The 16371-nt window shown below is 28.4% G+C and overlaps 1 protein-coding gene across 3 annotated transcripts; it reads right to left on the minus strand.

The window, feature by feature from the left end:
- Positions 1 to 30: 30 nt before the first annotated feature.
- On the minus strand, positions 31 to 13417 carry LOC135931577 (TBC1 domain family member 5 homolog A-like). 3 transcript variants are annotated; one of them, XM_065468800.1, is made up of 3 exons: positions 11574 to 13417; positions 5499 to 5609; positions 31 to 405 (listed from the first exon to the last, which is right to left on the minus strand). In XM_065468800.1, the coding sequence occupies exon 1, from the start codon at positions 13284 to 13286 to the stop codon at positions 11934 to 11936; it is 1353 nt and encodes a 450-aa protein (XP_065324872.1). In that variant the 5' UTR covers positions 13287 to 13417; the 3' UTR covers positions 31 to 405; positions 5499 to 5609; positions 11574 to 11933. The 3 variants fall into 3 exon arrangements, with proteins under 3 accessions (XP_065324872.1, XP_065324871.1, XP_065324873.1); XM_065468799.1 differs by lacking the exon at positions 5499 to 5609; XM_065468801.1 differs by lacking the exons at positions 31 to 405; positions 5499 to 5609 and adding an exon at positions 7267 to 7352.
- Between the last annotated feature and the right edge of the window lie 2954 nt (positions 13418 to 16371).

Here is a 16371-nt window from a genome sequence, read left to right on the forward strand (position 1 = left end):
AAAAAAATGTTAATATATAATTTTCACCGATTAAATTTAAATAAAAATTGATATATAAAAAATAAATCAATTGCCAAAATAAATAATGAAATAACATCGATCAACATATTCAACATTCCACCCTCCAAAGAAATTCGGCTTATGATTTCCTTGGATCAGTTGAGTGGTAACGTCATAAACATTCATGATCACCACGCAATACGCTACCCATGTTCATGGTGCAGTCTTCTTTTCAAACAGAACGATGGCTTGGTAAAGTAAAGACAACCCCTAGATATCCAAACCGGATCGCTCGTGCCTGGCATTGAACATCTAGATTCCTTTCGAGCAAGGTTTATTTTGTCGTGCTTCAGCCAGCAATCCAATTTCTGAGTCGTTGCATTGATCTTGGCGCACGGAATTCTCCTTGAAGGTATGTGTTGTATTAGGATGATAAAAATTCATTATATTTTAAAGGATTATAATTTATATATATATTTACGAACCTGTTAGCCATGTATTTTGTATATTTTTGTGGAAAAAGAAAAATACAGTGGCAACAAAGGAAAAAGATGTTTATTTTTGTTTTAAAAAAGGAGAAATTTATGTATATACTATCACTTATTATTTTTATGGAAATTTATGAAAAAAGAAATATTTGAGAAGAAAAGATTCATTAATTAATAAGTAAAGAAGGAAAAAAAGATCTATAATTAATATTTAAAAATTGAAGTGGTAAAAGATTTATAATTAATACTTTAAAAGGGAAAAAGTTAAATAAATATATCAGAGACCTGCAGGCCCGGCCCTAAACCCCCCGGGCCGGGCCGGGCCTAAAAAATTTTTTTAAAATATATTCGGGCCGGGCCGGGCCGGGCCGGGCCTAAGATTGTTAAACCCGGGCCGGGCTTTAATATTTTTTATAAAAATTTTTACATTATGAGTTAATGGTTATAAGATTATATTATATTACAGTTATGATTAAAATAATATATTGGGTGATGGTTAACACTACCTAACACCCACAGATCGATCTAATTATCAATTTCCCGCAAATTTATTCAAAGTATTAATATATTTTTTTATAATTCATATCTAAATTTTTACAACATATTTTACCAAAACAATCAAATAAAGGAATATCTTAAATAAGCCCCAATATTCAAGTATTATTAATATATTTTTTTATAATTCATATCTAAATTTTTGGTATATATTTTACCAAAACAATCAAATAAAGGAATATCACTTCTTGAAGTTTGTAATACCTTTCAAAGCGAAAAAGGAGAAATAAAATTGATTTTACTTAATATAAAGCATTTTTTAATTGAAAAATTTGTTTTACACAAGTATCATTTTATTTCTCTTTTTCTCTGTCCCAAATTCAAGCAATTACCTATGAAAACTATATAAAAGATTATATTAAATTACAAGAGGCTCAGGAAGTAAATGAAATACCATCGACCAGTCAAATTACGACTGTTGTTAAACAAACTGAATCGTTTTATGACAAATGGGACGATGGTAATTCTGGTAATATGTCAATACCCGATGATGAATATTATAATTACATAAATAAAAAAATAGATTAAACATTTAATGTGGATAATTTGTTGGAGTGGTGGGCGGCTCATCAAAGCGAATATCCAATTTTAGAAAAATTGGCAATTCCTGCTTCAAGTGCAAGCTGTGAGCGGAATTTTTCCACTACTGGAAGAATTCTTGAAGAAAGAAGAAGTAATCTTCAACCTGAAAAGGTAGATATGCTTCTCTTTCTTCATGATAATTTGTGAATTTTTAATATCTTTCTTGAGTATAGGGTTTCGTCAATCATGCTGGTTTTTTACTTTGCAAACTGTCAAATATTTATTGCATTTATTATATTTTACCTTGAGTCATGAAAGTTTTTAATCCAACATTTTTCATTATTTTTTATTACAATATTATATAATACAATTATCTTCTTTTGTTAAAAATTTAAATTATAAAATAAATTATATTAATATTGTGCAATTAGATTATATTTTCAAAATACTATTTATTATACATGCATTTTTTTAAATAGCGATTTATTTTTATTTTATAAATTAAATAGTAAATTAAATACAATATATTATATTCTCAAAATATTTTCCATTTTTATAAATTAAATATTAGTTTTATTTTTTTTAAATGCAATATAAAATATAGTATATGCTCAAAATATTATTACCATTTTTATGAATATTAGTTTTATTTTTATAAATGCAATATAAAATATAGTATATGCTCAAAATATCCATTTTTATAAATAACAGTTTTATAATTTTTATAAATTCAAATATAATATTTTCAAAATATTAGCTTTTGACATGTATTTTTTAAATAATAAGCGATAATACTCGATGAAAAATATGGTTAAATACCTCATAGGTGAATTTTTGTATATACCACAGGTCGAATATAATTTTAAAAAATTCCGAGCCGGGCCTGAAATTTTTTTTTAAAAAATCCGGGCCTTAATTTTTTAAATCCGGGCCGGGCTGGGCCGTAAAAAATTTTTTTTAAAAATATCCGGGCCGGGCCTTAAATTTTTAAATCCGGGCCGGGCCGTAAAAATTTTTTTTAAAAAATATCCGGGCCGGGCCTAAAAAAATTAAAACCAGGCCGGGCTGTGCAAATGGTACCTCTGCAGGTCTCTGAAATATATATTATTTAGTTATTTCTTTCTAATGGAATTTTTGTATTTCGTTACTTTCATTTTAATTCTGTATTTCGTTACTTTCATTTTAATTGTGCCGTGTAGTTAATTTTTACATAGGGGTTTATGTGGACACAAGCATATTTTTTTTATGGTAACATAAATTCTTATTCAATTAGAATTAATTTTTAGATTTTGGAAATAATAAATTAAATAAAGAGTTAAAGTGAAAATCGTTGAAAATTTAAAAAAGGAATTATATTTATTTTAGAGGAAATAAGGTTTAAAATTTGAATTATTTAAATGAGAATATGTTATTTTTACGCTCATAATAATAGGCATTCTTATATTAATAGCGTATCGGATGTTAAGAGTATACTTATTGAAATATTTAATAAATTTATTAATAGGTATGATTTAATTAATAACGTTTGTATTTAGTTTTAATAATTTTAATAATAATATATTTTATTATATTAATAATTAAGAAGATTAATAAGAAAAGAATTAAATGGCATTTTTCAGAGGTAAAAACAGAGAAAGGAAAATTAGATATATTAGATAAAATAAATAATTCTTTAAGTATTAAAACACAAGATAATGAAAGTAATCTTTTACATTTAGTATTACAGGAGATACAAAATAGAAATAATATAATTGAGGAAACTGATAAAATAATTAATCCGATATTAACAGAAAATAATTTAACATTTAAGGAAGTAGAAATATCGGGTCAAAATATTTTACATTCGTGTATCTCGCTTGATCTTTCCCATATTCCCTAACTGCTTTACATTTATCATCAACATAATACCCTCTACGATTATAAATATTCAATTCATTATAAAACATATTATAAAATTTATTATTAAAACTATGATATAATCTATTATTATTAATATGATTATTAGGTCTCATGACCTCTTTATACCTCCTAGATTCATATAGTCAATTAAAGGCAATTAATAGCTAAATGTCCTTCCTTGCACTTGAAACAACGACGTTCCTTAAACTCGTTAATCTTGTTTAAATTCTTATTTAATGTATTATCTATTTCCCTTATATTACAAATTGCAGATTTAAAATTTTTAGAATTTCTAATTGGGAAACCCTCACAAATATTTTTTTCATTAACATAACATTTATCCTCACTATGTCCCTTATAACCACACTTATTACACCTCATACCCTCCACTACTTTATTCTTATTATAAAAACAATCCTGTTCTTTATGACCCCTACGATCACATATTCTACAATTATTCATTAACTTATTTAAATCACGCGACATATCCCTTATTAAGTCCCTTTGTGTCTTTAATTCCTTTACAATCATATTTAATGTAAAATTAATATCTTGTATGCTATCTCCTGTACCGAGTGTTTTATTATTAACCTCCTTTATACTTTTCTCCTGCATAATTGTCTTATTATTACGTAAATCACTTAAAATTAATTGTAAAATATTTGTTGTGTTATCTCGATCTATAATCTCCCCTGACCTTATCTTCTTCTCTAAAGATTTATCTATATGATTATATTTTCCATTGTCCGAAAATGTTTGTCCTATATGTGATTTATCACTTGTACAGGTGTAACGAAGGTATCAAGATGGTAAATTCAAACAGAATTAAATTAAATAAAAATTTGATTAAAAATATAAATAGAAAGGAAAATTTTTTTAAATGGAAAAAATATAAAAGACCAAACAATTATAATAATATGTTAATAATGAGGTGCAATAAGGAACACTCTTCATGTCCTCGGGTTAACATTAAAATATACATAAGGACATTGAGATGTTGTTCGATACGGGAGCTGTGATTTCCATCATGTCTTATAAAAGATATCATGAAATTTGGCCTCAAAGAATTCTCGAAAAGGGGAATATATACGTCAATTTGATGGAACGGAAATCAAAATTTTGGGTAAATCCAGAGTTAGAGTAAGAGTTGGTAATAGAAAGATATGTCTTAATTTATGGGTGGTTGAGAAGAAGTTGAGACCATAATGAGTTGGGACTGGATCAATAAAATAGGTTCACAATGCAATTATTGGAATATTTTTACAGAAAGGCATATAAAAAATAATGAAATAAATAATGAATTCAATGCAAATAATAGAGAGAATAAGGTAAGAGAATTAGAGGGGTCAAAATTAAAGAATAAAGATTCGAAATTTTTCAATAATCGAGACATTTATAAGTCATAGGTTGAGATAACATCAAAGAATGATATTTAGGGCGGAATAGTCCTGAAATTGATATACAAAATAAGGATAATATATTACATGTTAATGATATAAGAGATAGGGGTAATATACAAAATAATATTAAGACAACATTTAATCAAATATCAATAAATGAGCAAGAAGATAATGAATTAACTAAGGTTCATGACGCCATAGATTTATTAATTAAAAAATATGAAATAATATTTGAAGACACTTTAGGATGTCTTAAGGACTACCAAGTGGACGTTAAACTCAAAAAAAGGTGTTACGCCTATTTTTTTAGGATGCAGCCAAGTACCTTTTGAATGGGGAAAGGAAGTTGAAGTCGAATTAGACCGATGGTTAAAGGATGGTATAATAGTTCCCATTAATTATAGTGAGTGGGCCACACCTTTGGTTCCGATCAGAAAATCGAATGGAAAGTTAAGGCTTTGCGCCGACTTTCGGGTCACTCTCGATCCGGGGTAGTGGAGGTTAAATATCCATTACCTCGAATTGAGGAAATTTTAGCTAATTTAAAGGGAACAGATGTCTCTAAAATTGATTTTTCCACAGCATATTTACAATTACCTCTTAGGGAAGATATACGTAAATTATTTACAATTACCACATCTAAGGGTTTATTTTCGTTTTGTCGATTGCCTTTTGGCCTCAGCGTATCCGCTCCAATATTTCAGCGCACCATGGCATCCGCTTTTCAAGGTTTAGAAGGGGTTTTCTATTATATGGATGATGTATTGATTACGGGTGTAACACCAGAACAACATAATCAGAGGTTAGAAGAGGTTTTTAAGAGAATATTTGAGAAGGGTTTAAAGGCCAGTCGAGAGAAAAGTGTATTAGGAGTAACTGAAATAGTATATTTGGGTCATACCATAAAGGGGTTGGAAGTAAAACCTCTAGATAAAAATTTAAAAAAAATAGCTAATTTACAACAACCCAAAAATAAGTCCTAAGTTCAATCATTCCTGGGTATGGTAAATTATTACCAAAGGTTTATAGGAGAATTTGCTAGTATAGCTGCTCCATTTTATCATTTATTAAGGAAGGGTATTCATTTTGAATGGAAAGAATCTCAACAAATGGCATTTGAATTATTGAAACAAAAGATTGGTGAAGCCAATTTTAAGTTGTTTTAATAATGATTTACCCATAATATTAGCGGTGGGTGCATCTAATAGAGGTGTGGGGGGGGGTGATTTATTACATGTAATAAATGATATGGAGAGACCTATTCTATTCTTTTCAAGAGTTTTTCATGATACAGAAACCCGATAATGAGTAAGAGGCATTAGCGTTAATTTTTGATCTAACTAAATGTAGGGAATATTTAATTGGTAAAAGATTTACAGTCTATACCGACCATAAGCCGATAATTCATTTGTTTAAGAAAAATAACAAGGAATTAATGTTATCACCTAGACTGCAAAGGTAGTTATTATTGGTAGGTAGTTTCAATTTGGAGCTTAAATATCGAAGAGGTAGGGAAAATCATCTACCTGATATTTTATCCAGATTGGGATCGAATACTGAAAGTTTTAAAATAAATAATATAGAATTTTCGCTAGAAGATGAAACAATAATTCGTAATTTATCTCACATATTAAAAGGGGGTCCTACTACGTGGGATGAACTCAGGAAACATAGTCTAAGGTAGAGGTCTGCATTGGTCGGGTTTCTTGCCCGCCCGCCCACGCCCGTCCATCTAAGTGGGCGGGCGGGTAAAATTTTTTAAAAAACGGGCAGGCGGGCGGGTTAAAAAAAATTTTTAACAATGGGCGGGTGGGCGGGTTAAGAAATTTAAACAATGGGCGGGAGGGCGGGTTAAAAAAATTTTATTTTAATTAATAAAAAATTGTTCTTACGAACTTAAAAAATAAAATGCCTTTTTCTGGTATAACTTTTTATAAAATAAATCAACTTTTTTCTTCAATTAAAAAAACTTTTTCTGCAAATAAAAACAAACTTTTATCTATAAACAAATTAAAATCTCCTTTTATGGTAATGAAATAAAACTTTTTTTTTAAAATATATAATTTTTTAGATATTGAAAATTAAAATTTCCTTTTTTGGGAATAATGAAATTACTCCATTGTGTTATTTTATTTTAGTAATGATTGTTTATCTTTATATTGCCCTTTTTATTTTCATTTTTATTTTCTTATATAATATATAAATTTTATTTTTTATAATATAATTCTAACAAAATAATATTTTTTAATTTAATTTTAAAATATGAATTAAGAATTGATTGCTAAGAAAATAAAAAATAATTTTTATAAGATAAAAAACAATGAAGATAATAATAATAAACTTAAATCGTTTATGTGGAAACAATTTAAAATTATTTTTGATGAAAATGACAAAAAGCTAGATTGGATTTGCTGCAATGATTTCGAGTCCATCTTTAAATATAATAGCAAAACTGGCACCTCCTTCTTCCTTCGGCATCAATGTTCATCTGCAAATTATGAAGATTTGATAAATAAAAAAATAACTGGATATTTTGAAAAAGACAATTCTCAATTAAACAAAACGATAAAATCTGGTCTAATAGCGAATTTTGTAGAATATTGCGCTAGAGACATTAGGTATTTTAATTTAATAAATTATTCTTTTATCTTTTTTAGGCCATTTCAAGCAGTTCAAGGACCTGGATTTATAAATATTTTATAAAGATTTGCCGACTTAGGGGCAACATATGCTAAATTGGATGTTAATAAGATCATCCCTTGTGCTACAACAGTTAGCCGCAACGTATCCAAAGTTACTGAGAATCTTAAGGAAATATTATTTCCTAAAATTGTAGAAATGATAAAAAATTCCATTTGCTCATGTACTACTGATATGTGGTGTGAAGAATTTACCAAAACCGATTACATATCTCTATCAATCCATTATATACAAAATTGGAAATTAGAAAAAAAATTTCTTTTTATTTCAAAATTTTCAAGATGAAAAAAAGACGGGAGAAAATATTCTTAAAGAATTATTAAAAAAATTTTTAAAAATTGGTGTTCCCCGGGAATATTTTTCCAAGCTCACCTTTGTTACGGATCAAGGAGCAAATATTAAAAAAGCTTTGGAAGGGTAAATTTTTTATTAAATAAAATTTAATTATTATGTAGATATTATAATAATTTCTGAGAGATTTTGTATACACCTAAAGAAAAAACATTCATATTTAAAGAACTATATTTTCCTTTTATTTTTTCAAATATTAGGTTTAATAGACTAAACTGTTCAGCACATATGCTGAACACAATACTTCGTAATACCTTCCAGTCAACTTTTATTTTAAAAAATGCTCCCGAGATTAATAATATTTTGGTACTGCAAAATCATTGACGACTTATTTTAAACAAAGTGGCAACGTAAAATATCTAAGCAAGACGTTACTACAAAATATTGATATAAGATGGAATACAAAGCATAATATGCTACAAAGCATTTATATAATGTATGATGAGATTTTTTTATTCTTACAATCTCGTGATATGACTGAAAAAATGGGATCTATGGGAAAGGAAGATTTAAAAACACTGATAGATTATTTGGAACCATATAAAGATGCAACTAATGCTCTTGAGGGTGATTGCAGGCCTACACTACAGAACGTTCTTATATGGTATGAAAATTAATATTTTGGGATTTATGCCCATTTTTTCTTTATTTATAAAAAAATTAGGTATAATCTTCTACATGAGCATAATGAAATAAATATGAATATAATGGAGAGAAAAACAAAATGCGAAAAAGAAATAGATATAATAAAGAAAAGAGCTAAAAATTTTATAATTGAAAAATTTAAAATTCATATGCTCCATAAAGTTTCAATATTTTTAATACCAAAGTTCCGACAAATGAGGATGTTGTCGTCGGAAGAAATTAATGAATTAAAAAAACATAAGGAAAACTTGTTAGATTTGATTTGCATAGAAGAATGTAACATCGACGTATATGAAAATTTGATTTTACCCATTTCCCCAAAAGCAAAGAGAATCCAATTAAAAGGTATTAATAAATTATAAATTCGTTTAGCTACTTATTAAATGTAATATTTGAAATAAATAGCATCCACATCAAAATTAAACCCCAACAGATGGGAGGATGAGGTTGTTACTGAGGATAGTACCGTACATAATGGCATAACAAGATATTTAAATCTTAAAGTAATTATTTTTGATAAGTATAATTTAGCATAATTTTAAGATGCATATATTACAATTAATATAAATTTAAATTACTTTTATAAATTTATTATTATTGGTACACTTTTATTTAAAGATTTCAATTGAGGAAGAGGATATACTTCAAAAGGATGTCCTACTTTGGTGGAAACGACAAGAAAAAGATTTGCCAAAGCTATCAATAGCAAGAAAAATATTAGCAATTCCTCCAACTAGTGCTACTTCTGAAAGAGGATTTAGCAATGCCGGAAGGTTTTTAGAACAAAGAAGAACGTGTTTGAATCCCGAAAATGTGGATTCATTATTATTTTTACATTATAATTACTTATAAAATTTATTTTATATTTATATTTTATAAATATTTTATTTGATAAAATAAATTATCCATAATTTAAATTGAATATTTTTTAAGCTTAATATAGTAATTTCCTAAATTATAAAACTTATAGAGATGTAATGTTGAAACTATTTTCATTAGATGCTTAAAATAGCGGGCTTGGGTAAAAATTTTTTTTATAAATAATGGGCGGGTGGGTAAAAAATTTCTGACTAATGAGCGGGCGGGCAAGAAATTTTAGACTAATGGGCGGGCGGGTAAAAATTTTTAGATTAATGGGCGGGCGGGCGGGTTAAAATTTTTTAAACATTGAGTGGGCGGGCATATTATCCAAAAACCCTCCCAATGCAGACCTCTAGTCTAAGGTAAGGAATTAAGACAGGTAAGATTATGTTTAACAGGCACTATAAAGTGGAAGAACAATCTTAATAATTATAAAAGGATACAAACAGAATTATCTATAGTGGATGATTGTGTTATTAGAATAAATCGAGCAGTAATTCCTAGAAAATTAAGAAATAAGTTGTTAATAATTTTACATGCCGGTCATCAAGGCATTGAAAGAATAAAACAATGGGCTAGGGAATATATATGGTGGCTGGGTATGAATGAGGAAATTGAATATATTACAAAAAAATGTGTGCCTTGCAATACTTTTTCCAACATGTCACATAAAGAAGTAGGTAATATTTGGCCAAAAACAAGTCGACCGTGGGAACGAATACACGTCGATTTTTTTGATTTAAATAAAAGATCATATTTTTAGTAGTAGACTCATATTCAAAATGGATTGAATATGAGGAAGTACATGGTTTAACTACTAATATTGTAATTAAAAAATTAAAAAATTTATGGGCAAAATTCGGGATTACCGAAGTCATTGTTTCTGATGGCGGTCCAGCTTTCATTAGCGAAAATTTTAAACAATTTTGTGCTAACACACAAACTCAACATATTTTGGCACCACCATATCATACTAGTTCTAATGGACAAGCTGAAAGGATGGTGGCCATTGTTAAAAATTGGTTAAAGAAAGCAAAATATGAAAAGGGTGAAGTGTGGATTGCACAATTATATTATAATAATTCCTAAAAGAGGGGAGATTTTACTCCAACTGAAAGATTTTTGGGAAGAAGGACGAAAGTATTATTGGATCTTATAAAAATCAAGATGTGATATAGAGGTTTTATCAAAGAAAATCAATAGTACATTATATCATATGGGTCAAATGGTATGATTATCCATTGTCAATAAAGTGAGAGGATAAATGGAGGCAACAAATGAATGGAAACACAAGGACGTGGGAGAGACTGATGGAGGATGAAAAAGAAGAGGAATGTATTTTGTCGAATCGATTTGATATAAAGCGGGTGCGACAATGTTTTCGTTGTAGAAAGTGGGGACATTTAAAAATTCAGTGTCAAGGGAAAAGATTTAAGAATCGAAGGAAAAGAATACAAAAGATTAAACCTGTAGTAGCTTCAAAGAGTTTCAATTTGACAAGTATCCTTTAGATGTCAAAAATAAATGTCCGGGAATTTTCAATAAGGTGAATATAGAATCGGAGAAGAAAACATTACCTGTTATGACTAAAGAGAAAGATATATGGCTACAGAAGAAGGAAGAGAGTGAATTATTGGGTGGAATGAAAGATGAATTGGAGATTGGATATATCCTGAGTCATATGGAAGAAATGGCATTATTTGAAGAGGAAGATTAAAGGATATTATATACACTAAGCCTTAATAGGGTGGACGTGTTGTATTAGGATGATAAAAATTCATTATATTTTAAAGGACTATAATTAATTTTTATATATATTTACGAACCTGTTGTTAGCCATGTATTTTGTTTATTTTTGTGGAAAAAGAAAAATACAGTGGCAACAAAGGAAAAAGATGTTTATTTTTGTTTTAAAAAAGGAGAAATTTATGTATATACTATTACTTATTATTTTTATGGAAATTTATGAATAAAGAAATATTTGAGAAGAAAAGATTCATTAATTAATAAGTAATGAAGAAAGGAAAAAAAGATCTATAATTAATATTTAAAAATTGAAAAGATTTATAATTAATACTTTAAAAGGGAAAAAGGTAAATAAATATATATTATTTAGTTATTTATTTCTAATGCAATTTTTGTATTTCGTTACTTTCATTTTAGTATGATCTTAGGCACAGCATCGGGCTTTAAGTGAACTTTCTCTTGTCTGACCATTTTGGGTTTGTAGGAGTAAGTTGATGCGAGGTCTTTTTTTGTTGTCGAGATTATTTTCTCGAGATTATTCTCTACATTACCCACTAAGAACGTTTTTAAAATGTTGTTGAAGGTGTGGAGCCACATACGTCTTAGCAGGGAGATCTTATCACAATCCACTACAATAGCCTCCAGTGTATGTGAGCTTCCTTCATACTTAACGTTCACATTGACAAGACCTAATATCTTGATAGCACTGCCGTCATAACCAGTGAGTCTCATGTCCGTCTTACGTATCGCGGTTATGCCTACAGTCTTAAAGTATACTGTACCTGGTACCGGTGTCAACTTGCATCAACGTGGGTATGTTGTTGATGCTCACTGTCACGTTGTACGCGTCATATATGGTATCCTTGACCCCCCTATTGTAGACTTCCAAATTCTGCAGATTATATTCTTTAAGGTCTGTGTTTGAGTCGTCGTCATCATCGATTACTTCGATGTTCATAGCGTGGTTCGTATTCAATTGACAATCACGATATTTGTGATCAGAAGATCTATTGTAAGTGTTATTGTCATTTTTGTACTGGTTGGGCCTCGACGAATATTTCGGAAAACCATTAATATTTTGAGGGCTGTGTCTGTGCTGACCACGACACGGATAGTTGGTTCGTTTATCACCTCTATAGCAGTCATCTCGTCGATCAGGGCTTTGATGATGGTCACAATGAGAGTCATGGCGATTGCCATGGACGTTGTACCCGCTATTGTTGTATCGATCGTCGTAGTAGTTATCGTTGCGATTATCGAAACTGTTGTGGTTATAGTGACAATTATCGTAGCTTTGATCAAAACGATTGTCGTGGAAGTTGCTGTGCCGTCCGTTGAATCGTTTGTCGCTGTCGTTGTCGTAGCGTATATCATAACGTTCATCAAATCGTTTGTCACGGCAATAGTCGCATCGTAAATCGTAACGTTCATCGAAATGATGTGCGGGGCGATTGTCATTGATGAACTGGGGTTGCTTGATAAGAGATTTACTATGTGCGTGAGAGTCCTGAATGGAATTTGTTGTTACATAACTATTTTTGACTCTGCCCATCTGATTAACCTCTTGTACACCAGGTGATATATTAAAATGTAACAATTTCACCTTGATGCCACTTGGGTCCGCGGTGTCTTCCTCTAGACCTAGATTGTAAATGTCTTCTATGGTCATAGAGCTCTTGACCGCTTTCCTGACATCTTTGGAATACGAAGATACTCTCACTTTCTCAATAATTCTCTGAATGCCATTAAATTTACATTCTTTATTGAGTCGTGCTACGCGCATGACCCAAGCCGAGAATGTCTCATCCTTGCCTTGAGTTGCAGCATAAAATAATGATAGTTTAGCGTTCCCGGTCTTCGATGGATGTTGTAACTTGAATTTGCCAAGCAGGGCGATTAGATCCTGGAAGTCTTCCTCAGTGCAAATTGCCCCAATATTATTGAATTCGTCATCAGGAAGACTTCGGAAAAATAAAGCGGACTTTTCTCCGTTGGAGATCTTGCTGGTGTTGAAGAGATTCTGCAATTTCCCTATGTAGACGCTGTCATCGCTACTAAATTTGGGGAAATCCAGCTTGACAAATTCAGTCATATATGTGGAATTGTTCAAAGCATCCATCGTAAGAGAATTATAATCGATAAAGGCGTGAAATAGAATAAATGTACATTGTAAAATCAAGATTAAATTTTGAGATAGTACTTAAGCAAAGTTTAGACGTAGATTGGCCTCCATGTTAGAATTGAATTAATTCCAAGTTTTATCATAGATAATTATTACACATTTTTCATTGATTATCATTTTATTTTAAATCATAATTTAAATCTTATTATATGATATATTACATATTTATTTTTTTAAATAAATTACATTTTTTTCTCTCTTTATATATCCTTTTTTTTTAAACAATATAAAAAAAATAACTAATACAAATTGATGTATAAAAAAAATGTTAATATATAATTTTCACCGATTAAATTTAAATATAAATTGATATATAAAAAAATAAATCAATTGCCAAAATAAATAATAAAATAACATCGATCAACATATCAACAATTTTACCACGAAATTTTTTTTAAAACTTTGTTTTAAGCCTAGTTAAAAGTTTTTGATAATAGAAAGATGTTCATTTTTTAACTTTATATTATTTTTATATTATATTATCTTAACTTATGTATCTTATATTTTAATAAAAAATTTTAATATAAATTTGAAATAAAGTTTAATAGTGAATTTATTTTTAAAATTTTAATCTTGGCTTTTCTCTAAAAAAGCCATCTAGGGTTACCAGTAGTTTTGTTAAAAAACCTGATTTGGGTCGATTTTTCAAACGGCCAGATTAATTATGTAAACATCGAGATTTGGCAAATAGATCCAAGTATTTCTGCCAGCTATATGTAAAATCTTTAAGCTTACATAATGTTATTTTGCTTATAATCTTAATCGGGCCGTTTTTTAAAATCGACCCGAATCGGGTTTTTTAACAACACTAGCAGATCCTGCCTAGTGGAAAAGAGAAATTTTTTCATGTATTTTAAATAAGGAATTAAAATTAAATTAAATTGATGATTAAGCAGTTATTTAATAAATTGCATTTATATATAAATTACATTATACATTTTGCAAATGATATATTTTTTTATTTCATATTTTCACTTGCAGATATTTTTGGTAATATATTTGATATTTTCTCTAAAAAACTTAAAGAAATTTGGATGAAGCCTTTAAAATGGTATAGCATTCATATAATTGCCTTTATAGATTTAAATTACTCTTACCCTCATTTGTCCATTAACTATTGATTAATGAAAAAATCTTTCAACTTTAGCAATAGCTGGTGTAAGAAAATTGAAGCCTGCTATAATTAGCAGTTTATATATTCGACTATTGAATTATCATAGAATATTTGACCCATTTTTGGTGAAGAGGAAGTTTTATATATTCAGCGCACCTCATTATTTATAATAAACAATTTAAGGTTGCAATATTGGTCAAACAACTTTGACTCATTATTCAAAAAATCTATAGACTTTTCTAAATGTGACTACTTGGCATTTATATTACTAGAAATTCTGGCCTAAGATCAACCCATTAAATGCTATGTCTACAGTGGCGTAGCCAAGATTTATCCATGGGAGGGGGGGGGGGTTAAAACTTTTTGGGAACTTCGCCCCCAAACCCTATTTTTAAATTTTGCTAATATTATGTGCTTTATTAGTGTAAATCACTAGTAGCCAGCATAAATGAAAGAATATTAGTAACAGAATTTTGGCCAAATTTATGATTAATAAGCGGCTGGAAACATTATTGATTATTCTAAAAATTTTATCAATGTTTAATAAATTGTAAATTAGTCCATCCAGTGTAGAAAGAAGAAAAAAACTTGCCCCCCCCCCCAAACCTTCCATTTTTTATGATCACTCAATATATCTTATTGAGTGTTAAAAATAATTATTTTAATTAAATTTTAGAGAATTTCATTATAGATTTTATTTATTGTTAAAATACTATAGTATAAATAACATCCCTTATTTATTTTAATGATAAAAATAAAATAAATTTCAAAATTTAGAAATTTTATACAGATTATTATATTAAAAATTTATTGTATATAAGTTATATACCGTAATCGGCTAATTTTAGCCGACTAAAAACGGCTTAGCCGAGATTTTAGGTGAAAAATCGGCTAAGCCTAATTAGGCTAAGCCTAAAAATCGGCTAAACCTAATTAGGCTAAGCCTAAAAATCGGCTAAACCTAATTAGGCTAAGCCTGAAAAATCGGCTAAGCCGAAAAATTGGCTAAGCCTAAAAATTGGCTAAGCCTAAAAATGGGCTAAGCCTAAAAATTGGCTAAAATAAATTAGTCAAAATTCTGCCTCGATGCTTAGCATTAATTATTATTTATTTATTTTAGTAAAATAATTTATTTTATTTATATTTAATGTAAATATTTTATTATTATCAACAAATAAACATGATATGATTTAATATTTTTTATTTATATTATTATATTTTGAAATGAAAATAAATTTATTTATTTGATGTTTTTTTAATAAAAAAAATAAAATGCTGCTATATTGTAAAGATGTAATATTCTTTATAATATATTTTATTAGTGATTTTCACAATCTTCTTTGTAAATACATCTTTTATTGAGAAATTATATTGTAAATTTTATTAGATAAATAAACAATCTTTTAGGTGAAATCTTTTATCATTTTTTTAAAATTATCTATTTATTATTAAATAAGGTGGATTTTATGAAACTTTTTTGATGTTATTTTATATGATCTTTAGGATAATATTTTAATGTGACAATTGTCATAATCGTTCTATTATAAGTTTTTTGAATTTTTTTGAAGAAAGTATGTTAAAATAAGTATTAATAACATGTGTAAATACAAATTTAGTGAAGATGTACCAATGAAAAGTGACAATTGTCATAATCGTAATTTTTAAAGTTTTTCGAATTTTTTTGACGAAAATATGTTAAAATAAGAATTAATAACATGTGTAAATATAAATTTAGTGAAGATGTACCAATGAAAAGTGACAATTGTCATAATGGTTAATTTTAAAGTTTTTTGAATTTTTTTGACGAAAATTTGTTAAAATAAGTATTAATAACATGTGTAAATATAAATTTAGTGAAGATGTACCATAGAAAAGTGACAATTGTCATAATCGTTATTTTTAAAGTTT

Source organism: Gordionus sp. m RMFG-2023, chromosome 1, assembly GCF_954871325.1.
Source record: "Gordionus sp. m RMFG-2023 chromosome 1, tfGorSpeb1-WG-v2, whole genome shotgun sequence".
Classification (NCBI taxonomy): Eukaryota; Metazoa; Nematomorpha; class Gordioida; order Chordodea; family Parachordodidae; genus Gordionus; species Gordionus sp. m RMFG-2023.

What these genes read in the sequence shown, in the direction of transcription:
- LOC135931577 (XM_065468799.1), bottom strand. Translation starts at nt 13,286, where the DNA reads ATGGATGCTTTGAACAATTCCACATATATGACTGAATTTGTCAAGCTG.